The 11279-nt window shown below is 43.5% G+C and overlaps 1 protein-coding gene across 1 annotated transcript; it reads right to left on the reverse strand.

The window, feature by feature from the left end:
- Nucleotides 1-105: 105 nt before the first annotated feature.
- CCDC125 (coiled-coil domain containing 125) lies at nt 106-11111 on the reverse strand. Its single transcript, XM_042023090.1, has 12 exons — nt 10513-11111; nt 9905-10290; nt 8767-8825; nt 8060-8146; nt 7116-7193; nt 6344-6429; nt 4288-4370; nt 3634-3749; nt 3032-3139; nt 1877-2048; nt 570-703; nt 106-478 (listed from the first exon to the last, which is right to left on the reverse strand). The coding sequence occupies exons 2-12, from the start codon at nt 10179-10181 to the stop codon at nt 161-163; spliced, it is 1518 nt and encodes a 505-aa protein (XP_041879024.1). The 5' UTR covers nt 10182-10290; nt 10513-11111; the 3' UTR covers nt 106-160.
- Between the last annotated feature and the right edge of the window lie 168 nt (nt 11112-11279).

Below are 11279 nucleotides of genomic sequence, written 5' to 3' on the forward strand. Positions count from 1 at the left end.
GACATCACTGCCCCCCACAGTGACGTCACTCCGGCTCCATCAGCCCCGATCCCTGTCTGCGCTGATGACATCAGCCCCACAGTGATGCAATCACAGCACAGTTTCTGGTGTTTCCACAAGAAGTTTCTTTGTTATAAAGCTGAGCTGCCCCCACGCGTGGCTACAGCGAGAGCTTGCACAGCCCCCTGGCCACCCCGCTCAGCCCGCGTCCATCCCCGAGCGCCGAGGGCCAGGAGAGCGACTTTCGGAGCCCTGCTAGGGCCGCTCCTGTGTGGGGCAGGGCAGGAGAGCAGCTCAGGGCCAGGAGGCGATGGCTGCCGGTGTGAGGGGGAGCCAGCGGGCCCTGGGCTCCGAGCCGACACCTTCCTCCCGTGTGCCCCTCATCCTGGCCAAGCGCGGCCTCCCTGGCCTCGGCAGCCCGTGCCAGCATGTAGCTGACCTTGCGCTGGTGCGCCAGGGCCTCCTCCTTGTCGTTCACCTGTGTGGTCAACAGAAAGGAGAAGAGGCCATCTGTCAGCTCAGGGTGTGTAAACATGCATACGCCCCGAAGAGCCGAACCAAATACTGACCAGATCTATCAACATCCTCAGGATTTCCTGGGGATTGTCCAGCTCCTCAACCTTCCTGCAGTCCCCATCTGACGAGAGCAGGCTGGACAGCTTCTGCCCCAGATTGTTCTTGTTCCCTTGTAGCTTGACACGCTCTAAGGAAAACAGAAGTACATCAAATGCAGAACAGCTTAGGAAGGGAAACAGGACTTTGGGATAAAACGGGCACTTGTAAACCTGGATCTGAACGATCTCATCGGGAAGGGCAATGCAAGCTGCAGCTTCTCCCACTGCATGGGACACGGCAGGTTCCTACCATGCAGCACTACTCCTGCTGTCACATGAAGGCTACACAGACCTTACACACTGGCAAACTGAAAACTCTTTGTGCTCTATGAAAAATACACTTTTGAGAGCTAGTTAAACTTCATGGAAATCTGTTTTTGAACAGTAAGTAGCCTGAAAAAAAGCCAGAGATTCTGACATAGGTCACTTACAAGTTAGTAAGATTTCTAAAAACAGTAAAATACATTAAAATAATGGGATGTATGTACCAGGTAATGGAGCCTGAAAGCAATGGCGTCAGTTTAGGGGAAACAGCTAGTAAAGGTTATGCTGCTGTAGTACTACACTCCAGGAGTGCCCAAGGAATCTGGAAGACACACCACATTTCTAAGCCTGGCAGCTCCTGGCCAATGGTCAAAACAAATGCACTGTGCTGCTTCTAAAGTGTGCAGTGGTTTTGACCATAATGTAAGCACTTAAATACTTCTCTTTATCCCTTTATTTTTTTGAAAGAACAAAAGATTACTAGAATTATTCTTACTTTACAGATTAGAATTCCTCCTGTTTTACACAGGATTTTGTAACTCTGCATTAGTGTAAGAACACTAATAGACACTAGTATTGATACACATGCATAATAAAAGGTTAAAAATGTTTAAGGAAAAACAGGACAAAAAAATCTGTTTTGTACTCCAGTGAATCATCGAATGGCGTGGGTTAGAAGAGACCTTAGAGCTCATCTCGTTCCACACCTTCCACTAGACCAGGTTGCTCAATATCCCATTTGGAGCTAAAAAAGCCCCAATTTTTTTTTTCTTTGCTTTTCTCCTCCTTCCCCAACTCTTACATAGAGCTCAATAAAAATCCCCAAACAACAGAGAAGCACTTAGAACAGCCAGATGTCAGTTTTTCTCAGTAGCTGTCCATAACCCTCAGTCAGCAGCTGAGCCACCAGCACACATTTAACACCAGGAGAGGTGCTCCTGGCTCCTGCTCCTTCCCTTGCCAGTCCACCCCCACGGACACACAGATTGCCCAGCTACCAGTGCCTCGCAGACGTCTCCAGTTTGCAAATTTTGTTTCCTTCTTCATGTTTATCACTTCTGCCAGCCTCAGGGCCTGGTCCTGCCTCTGCATCAGTTGCTGCTCAAATGCAATTCTGAAGGCATCTGCCATGATATATGCTTCATCCTTACTCTTCTTCAGATTTTCAATCTGGTTTTAATTCAGGGGAAATTTAAAGTATGTTAGCTAATTTGGAAGCAAAAGCAGATTTAAAATGAATATTAAGAAACAGACAACTTGCAAGTAAATATAATCAAGGAAGCAGTAGTAGGAACCAAAGGGTTTTCCTGACGTGTAAAGAAATGTGTTTTGAAATATGTATTGAAGTCCTTACTCTTCACTGTCTGCACATGTTCACACCACCAGCCATCTACACAAGCATCGCTGTGTATTTATCTCTGCACATGGAGAGAGCTTGAGGAGGACAATAATGTCCCATAACAGCTGGGCCAGGAGCAAAAGGAACAAGAGATTGGAATCTGTATCAGGGATCATAAGGGACAAGCCAGTACCTATTTTCAAAACCAGTTAGTGAACTGGAACTTCTGCAGCAGGACCACAAGGATGGTTACCACATTTGCAGAGTCGAACACAGATTAGAAGAAAAATTCTAAATCCACACCATCTCACTACATTGAAAAAAATTAGGAGCTTAAAATTCATGTCACTGATTTAAGCGTGAGGTAAATAGGTATTTTCCAGCAAGATCAGCTTGCTGACCTAGCTGGGTGAGCAGGCTGTGGGTGCTGATGCCAATACAAGGGAAGGGTGAAATGCACTGCCAGGAAGGAAGGAAAACGCTCAGTGCCAGTCCACATGCACAGTGTGTACATTCACGGAGTGCATACACTTAGGGTGTGTTCTCTTTTTTTTAGATTAAAAAAGATGGGAAGAAGAAAAAATAATGCTAATTTTTTTTTTACTAGTAAAGCTGAGTTGATATAATTAAAACTTTTCTACCAGCAGAGGTTAGGGCATTACAAGCATCACAAACAAACTTTACATTATTTCTGAGATCAGTTCTGGGTGTGAAACACCTGCGTTTGTGTAAGCAGTGGTGGAGCGTTTCTGGCTTTGTTTGGATCGGAGCAGGAGCAGCCCCTCCTTGTCCCCACCCAGCCAGGCCTCATTACCTCTTGCTTGAGATGAAGGAGTTGCTTTCGAGTGAGAGCTGCCACTTTGGCACAGGGACAAGGCTGCCCCTCAGCAGTACTGCAGGTGCAGGCTCCGAGCACCGCCAGCTTAAAACCCAAAACAAACCACAGGTAAGGATTCGCTTACAGAGATGCCAGCAAAAAAAACCACCCTGAAACTACACAGGGAGTGTCAGTCAGCAGGAGCAAGGTGCGAGAGGTGGAGACGATCGCTTCTGACACTCAATGAGAGGTGTGCTTTTCAGGCAAAACCTGACAGCTGCGTGAGCCACGCCCTGCAGACCTCACTGGGATATTACTGTGCTCAGTAAAGCACGAGCAAGCAGGGTTTAAGTGCTAGGAAGAAGAGAAATAAGCACCTTGGCTTGTGAAAAATAGCTTGATGCTTCTTCTATCTGATCTTTCTTTGCAAGGTGGACCAGAAGGAAGAAAACTGACTAACAGGCATGCAAAGGCATGTTCTAATTAGCTAAAAATGGGTCCAAATAAAGGGATATACAATGAGCAATGAATTTTCTCAATGTATTTTGAATACAGATCTCTGAAGCAGCCAGTTTGAAAAAAACATAAACAATACTTACTTCAAGACCTGTAAAATCAGTAATGTCACTTTTGTTCAACGACATGTTCTCCTGAAAAATTTTCTGTTGTTTCACATCTAGCATTGCAAGCAGTTCCAAGCACTGCCGGTTCAGGGCTACAAAATAAAACAAAGAAAGAGATTACAAAAGTCTGCTGCTCCCATTTCCTAATTTCTGAGTTCAACTACACCCAAATGAAGCAGTTTTACAGTCCAAGCACCAGTTTAGAAACATGATGAGAGTGTCAAAGTAGAAACTCATATCCCAGTTGTTTTTTCTTCTGTGTTCTCCCAGAAGTAATGACCCACTTAGAGAGAGACCATTTCCTGTACTGCTCTGCCTCAGGACTGGGTGCTCATCTCCTTGTACACTTAAAAGTCAGGCAGCCACTCATTCAGAACAGCACAACATTGGGGAAGTACTGATTTAAGTCAGCTATTTTAAAGCTTTTTGGAAGGCAAAAAAAGGGGAAAGGGACTTGAGCACTCTGATCTGCCCTAGCTACTTTTCAGTTTAACTTCCAGGCTCCTGCATATCCACTAAGATCAGCTGCCAGCAACAAGACACTGATGCCCACAGGAAGCTTCTATCACAGCTACATCCTGAGTTATTCCTGAAAAACTGTATTCAGAGGAATAGCTGTTGGTGGCTTACTTGCATTTTCAGCTTTAAGTGTTTTAACTTCTCCTGTCCTCAGTTTCAATGCTTCCTTAAGAGCTGCATTTTCACAGTATATCCTGTAGAGAAGTTAGAAAGTGGCTTTATTGTATTTTTAAACAACGTTTTTAAATGGGCACTCAATAATTTAAGAAATAACCTGTTGAAACACAGTATCTAATATTTCCACAAATTAAAATTAGGATTACTTAAAAGATGGAAGAAAAAAAAAACAAAAATAGAAGGAGTTAAGTACTAGGTTTGACCAGCTATTAACCATGGAGTATCACTCCACCAGTTTTCTCACTTTTGGTATTTTTTATGGAAAAAGTGACAGTATTTTCCCATAATATCTGTACTGATAATCTGCATTATGCTGTCAGAAGCAAACCTGCTGGCCAGGGGCCAGTAAGCAAGGTGCCAGTCCTGCTGACCCAGGCCAGCACGGCAGGGAGCACCAGGCTGGGCTGTGTGCTCAGCCGTCGGCACCCATGGAGCACTGCCAGGAACCTCTGTGCTCACCCTGAGGGTGCTCTGCCCCCCTGGCACCACGGGCTGCTCCAACAGGCTTGCCCTGCTCAAGACACCACACCCTCACACTCCAAACCCAACCAGGTATGCTCAACTGAATGTTAAAAAAGAAAAAATCATTCCCATGTAAGTAGGTGGTGACAACAGCTTTAACAAGAGATCACTGTAAGTGCCACATTCCCATTAGAAATGCAAATAAATTGGAAATTATGAACCTCTGAAACACTTGCTAGAAATTTCCTACTTCCTTGAAAGAACAAAACTGATATTAGAAACGTGACAGCTCTGGTCTGTAAACTTCCTGTAGTCTGAATCCTGTTCTCAAGAACAGCTGTGCCTTCAGGTGTTGCAACGTGAGAACACACAATATGCACTGATAATGCATTTTTCCTTGAAGTATTTCCGTCTTGAACAGAACAGTGGCAATCTGATGCCCTAAATGTCAAAGCAATACAATTTATTTGCTGCATCTCCTCAGCTCCTCACTAAATGCAGCCTAGTCTGAATTATTTCACTTGGAAAAAACCAAAGGAAAATGCACATTCTTCTTGTCCTGCTGCCTCAGATGTCAGAAAACTATCAGAAGAATATCAGATGTTTTGCAAAGCAGGCTGAGCCCCTGGCTGGCAGTTTTCTGAAGCTATGTCTCTATCTTTCAACAGTCAACACCAGTTTTGTGGCTCAAAACTGCACAGCTACACTTCCAACCTACTCAGCCAGAAGAGGCTTTTCAAGAGACATGCCTTGACAAATGTATCTGTAGTATAGTTTGTAAACTTGTGGCTTATTCTTTGATTCAAAGCTGAAACGTATTAAAATAAAAATACATGCTGAATGATAACAACAACAGCAATAATAATAACAAATAATGACAGTAACAACTCCTCTGATGGGTAGACTTCAGAGATACAATTTCTACATGAAAATGAGTGAGCCTGCTGGTCCCATTTTTCAACATCTGTTATGTATCATTAGTTTAGTGCCTCTGGTACATTCTTCTTGCCCAACCACACCTGCTGTCCACCCAGGGTGACTCTTATTTAATAAAGAACCTCTTGATCAGCCTCTCTCTAAAGCACTCCATTTTCCCTGTACTCATGCCCAGACCTACAGTGCAAGACAATAAAGAAATGATTAACCAGGAAATTATACTTCCACATGCATACATATACCATTATTTCCTCTGCCTCATCTACAGTTAAGGTAAATAAGGATAATGAGTCTCCAGCTGGCTAACGTCATATGATGAAAAAAACCTCAGCCTAGCAAAGCCAGCCTACAGACACATTAAAAAAAAAAAAAAAAAAAAGGACAATAATTCCAGAAGTTTTAATTGAAAAATACAACTGTTACTAGTGTGAAAAATCAAAATCTTCCAGAATTTGGAAGGGAATTGGGAAAATACAAAACCCCAAAGAACCTGAGGAGCCAAGTTTGGAACAGAAAACAGATGACAGAGCAGTCAGGGCATTTCTTAAAAATCAAACAAAAACCCCAGCAATATACAGTGTAGGTCAAATACCTGTCATATTTTTCGGTCCACGTGTCTTCTATGTTTTTAAATCTGTCCTGATCAAATTCAATTTCCCATTGCAAAATATTTATTTCCTGTGGAAACAAAACAAACTTGCAGCAGCGCATTACAGGGCTCCCCTCAAAAGGATGCCAGGGATGCTGGGTTTGGCAGAGATCTCAGTGACAATCTGTGACACTGCTGATAACAAATGCGGTACCAGACACCAAAGGTTCTGCATCACTGACCTGTGGATTCCAGTCTGTTACAGAACTAATGCTTCTAGAGGCCTACAACAAAGACAAACCCACGCTGCCACATTTCCCTGTCTCATTCCTATTATGTGGGACAGAACAACAGTAGGAGGAACAAAGCAAAAAACTCAGTTTAACAAGGTAGCTCAACGCCACCTTCCTCTTCCTCCCCACCTTCCCAATGAAAACTGGGAACCCATTTCTTAGAGCCCTTGGGAAGCCTCAGCTGAATCACTAAGGAGTTGTGCAGCTCACTCTGAGCAACTGGAACCCACAACAAACACCATCTGAAAGTACAGGAAGAACTCTGCTAGTTTTCAGGTATTATTTGTACACACTATAGCATGGAAAGGTCTAGATCAGAGAGTGATACATTAACATTTCCCATTCTACTAGAAGGGAAGAGGAGTTCCTTTTATAAAAGCCCTGGAATTAATGTCAGGTATGCACTGATTTAAATAAACAGCCTGATAACCCCTTTTTAATAGCCATGGGCTTCTCTGTGTGAAGGAAACACCCACACCTACCTTCTCTAGAGTCCTCTTTTCTTCCTCAGTTTTCTGAAGCATTGCTTTTGTATGACTCGTGGCTTTATCAAATACTGCCTGCAAGATTAACAAATAATCAAACCAAAACCCAAAATGCAACTCTGTCAAATACTGTGATTAAACTGACTTAGTTTTCAGTTTTACACCTGGAGACATTTACATGTTCATAGTTAAAGAGCAGTGTGCAGAGTTACAAACACCAGCAACTCACTTGTGAGCCCCAGAGGGCTCTGATTTCAAGTCACTCACTTGCATAACAAACTTGGGTTTCAATCCCATAACCTCAGCTATTGACAGTGCAGCATCATTTAACTTGAGATCATGTCTTCTTCACGGCTCGTGCAGAAAATCACATCTTAAAGAACTGGGTTACAACACACCTAAGCTTTGATCCAGGCCTAACTTGCTACAAATATGTGAGAGTATAAACTGCACAACTAGAAACGGGTTACATAAGTAGGCTAAATCCCAGGAACTGATTTCAGCAGAATTTGTTATGGAAGAGAATAAAAATACTACAAATTGTGAACAAAAGAACGACCTGACATATAAGGCATACTGTCCTCTAGGGCAACAAATGGAGCAGTCAACTCAAAGTACTCATGCTTTGCAGCAGGATTACAAGCACTGGCAAAATCTTCAATATAAGGGACTGGGAAAAGGCCTTAATTTTATGTTCAATAGATAAAGCCTCAAGAATCCTCAAAGATAAAATTATGACAATTGCTACAACAGTAAAGTCTTCTTAAATAACACACTAGTTCCAGTAAATTGCAGAGGCAAATCTATAGACACCTGCAGACTCAATGATTTAAATTGCAGCCCTGGGAAGGCCTTAAGGTTTTTGAGGTTTCGATGAGGAGCAGCAGAAGATTTCCTCTGTTTTCCTTGTTACCACCAAGTGATTTTTGAACAGCTCCTACCATGCTCTGCAGGATTCTTAGAGCTTCATCTTTTCCTTCAAGCTGTCTTTGAGAAGCTTCAAGCTCAGCTTTCAAAATTTCAACTTCCTGAAGTAAAACAAAGTAGATACACTGAGCAAAAACCAACGTGCTCCTGTTAGGATTCGATGGTAACAGCAATGCAAATCTGCCCTCCTCAAAAAACAAACCTCTGTTTTACCTGTATGAAGTCTTTTCATGGGCTCACCTGAGGTTAAAGAACACAGCGCAGATGAAATGTGTATTTTTACAGTGGAAGTCAGCTGGCTGTGATGCCAACACCTCAACACATTTAACCACAGTAAAATAAAAATGGACTGTTAGCTACCTTTCAACAAAAACGCAGACTAAAAATCCAAAGATTGTTTACACTGCAGATTTTCAAGCCCCAAAGCTTAATAAAAAATAAACATCTGCTAGAAAAGTACAACAGTACCTTCAATACTCTCCACATCTTTTAAAATACTTTCTCTGCCCCCTAAAAAACAAACACAAACAAACAAAGCCCCCAGAACATAAAGCCCCCCTCACACTATGATATCCTGACATAAAATTTAATGAAGCTTCCAACTACCACTTTAATTTCAAGAACCTGAGTCCATCCAAGTCTCTCAGCATTCCAAGATCCTCTTGCTACATTGAAAGGAAATGCAGATTTGGAGAGCAGCACCCTGGGCACTGTTACCAACCTCTAGAGCTTCCCGAAGTTGTTGCTTTAGTTCTTCATTTGACACTTCAGTATTAGATTCTGTAGGATTAATAGAAGATACTAAATGGTAAGATGTTGTAATATTTAAAGAAAAAAAAAGGTGGGGCTTTTACCCTGAAAATAGGTAATATACAAAGGTGAATTTTCATCTTTGTGTTTTGGGGTTTTTTCTTGTGGAGCTAATACATAGATTTAAGAAATACATCAATACAAATGTCAAACACAGTGCTTCACAGTTAAAGAAGTTAAATGGGGGAGAAATGTCTGTTGTAAAGAGACATAAAGACAAATATTCTATAATTTCCTTTAAAATAAACCCAGCAAAACTGCCATCTTAATTTTAAAAAATTAACTTTTTGGATTCTTTTCCGACTGTAACTTTTCATTCAACAACCTCACTCAAAGCAACAGTAGCTAGCACTATTTAGAAGTAGGGGCAATTTTCAAGAGACAGAGATAGCTCAGCTTACTGTGGAGAGGATAATGGGGAATTATTTAAAGGAGAGAAATAAGTTAGTTACACAGAAATACCTCAGTCAAAATATTAAAATTTGACAGGAAAGTAGCTGGATTGTAATGAACAGCACTGCCTACACTTGAGTGTTTTAACAGCAGCATTGCCTTCACAAAAAAAGATGAGTGCCAATGCAGGTTCTAAAAACGACTTCCTAACCCCTAAAGTAAGCCAATTCACTAATTTCAACTGAAGAGCAAATAAGATTTTGAATATTTAGCTGCAAGCTTTAGATACCATCTTAGGAAGACTTTCACTTACTTAAACCAGGAGTCCAAGCAATGCCATTCACGTATATACCCACGCAAGTACACCCCTGACAGGATGCTCTTTGCCACATGTCACTTTCAAATGCAAAATTAAACACTTTAAAAGTGGATCTTTTACACTAAGAATGGTCACTGCCTCGACCACTGAGAAGCAATTCTGCCCCTGATGTCCTGGGATGAAGGAGGAAGATCCCAGCAGGCACTGGAACCCTCCAGGGATTTTGGCAAGTGGTTTGAATTAAACTTGATGGCACTTTGTGAAGCAGCTGAACGGCTCACTTTCACTAACAGAAATTTGTATCATGGTGAATAATTAACTTCCAAATTACTCTTACCACAGCTATTCTGTCGTGTGGAACTGGGAGCAGTTCCCAGTTTTTTGAGGGATCCATCGTAAACGCTGTTTCGTTTTGGACCAGGAGGAGCTGCAGCATCACTTTCCTCCCCTGTCTTTGCTGACAAGGGGCCATTACAAGCTTTTCCAGATCCCTTCCTAGATCTAATTGAATAGGAATTTTTTAAGTTTTCCCCTTCATAAACACCGCCCGGTCTTCTCCCAAGTCCATTCCCCAAGTCTCCACAGGTCATGTCATCCTCTTCTGCTTCCTCCATCTTCTCCTCCTGCTTCTTTTCGGGTTTTCGGTTGCTTTGGGGTTTTTTTCCTGACCGAAGGCCCTTCACCTACCGGCGAACAGCGCCTCCCGCAACGCCCGTACTTTATCTGGGAAAACAGGAAAGCTCCGTGTTTACAGCAGCAGGACAAGACCCAAGTGAGAAACGCGAGGCTGCCGGAGCGCGGCCGCTCCGCCGGCGGCTCGGGGCTGCCAAATCCCCGCGGTGGGACCCCGGCCGGGGGCAGCGCCTCGGGAGACCCCCGGGGAACCCCGGGCACCGCCGGCCCCGCAGCCCCGGCCCCGCACCCCGCCCGCAGCCCCCGACCCACCTGCGCGCCCGCAGCCGGCGCTGCCGGTCCCGCCCCGGGGCGGGAGGGACGCGGCGGCTCCGGGAGCTCCCCGCAGGCTCCTCGGAAGGAGGGGTTTGTTTATTTTTAATTTTTATTAGCGGTCCGCCTAGTCTGTGCAGCCCCGTCCCCAGCACAGCGCTGACCGGCGTCGGGCAGCTGGGGGAACGCGACCTGAGCTTACCCAGGCGTGGTCACTCCAAGTGTTCTCAAGGACTGGGATTGTCCTGACACCCCAAGAACACCCTCCACCTGTTTCCTACTCTAGGCCAATCTCTGCCCGAGCTTCCGCAATGCCTGGGCCCAGTTCTCCGGGGAAACTCACTGTTTTTCACCATTTTGGTTTATAATATCATCAAATCGCTGTTGCAGTATTGCTCTGCAAGTGTCACCAAAAAAAAAAAAAAAAACCAAACCAACAGCAAATACGGAATAAAAAATAAAATAGTAAATATGTAACAACAACACTCTTTACAACAAAAATCTTAAAGAAAGTTGTTTTACTATCTAAACTCATGTATATAAAGGGTTTATAAGCAAGCACTTCCTACGGGATCTTTCACAAAAGGCTTTCTTTCCAAGCAGCTCTTCCCTGAAGAAAGGTTTTCTCTTCCTTGTACAGCCCTGCCCCCCCGGGGCCCAGGCTTTAATAGCAATCAGAACAGAACTGTGACCATGTTTAGGTTCACTGCAGGTTTATCCTGACAAGTGATGCATTTCCTGGGTAATCCTGCAGTGATGTATATATT

This window comes from Corvus kubaryi, unplaced genomic scaffold, assembly GCF_017639235.1.
Source record: "Corvus kubaryi isolate FWS band 111438036 unplaced genomic scaffold, C.kubaryi_AGA036_p1.0 37236, whole genome shotgun sequence".
NCBI classification, from domain to species: Eukaryota; Metazoa; Chordata; class Aves; order Passeriformes; family Corvidae; genus Corvus; species Corvus kubaryi.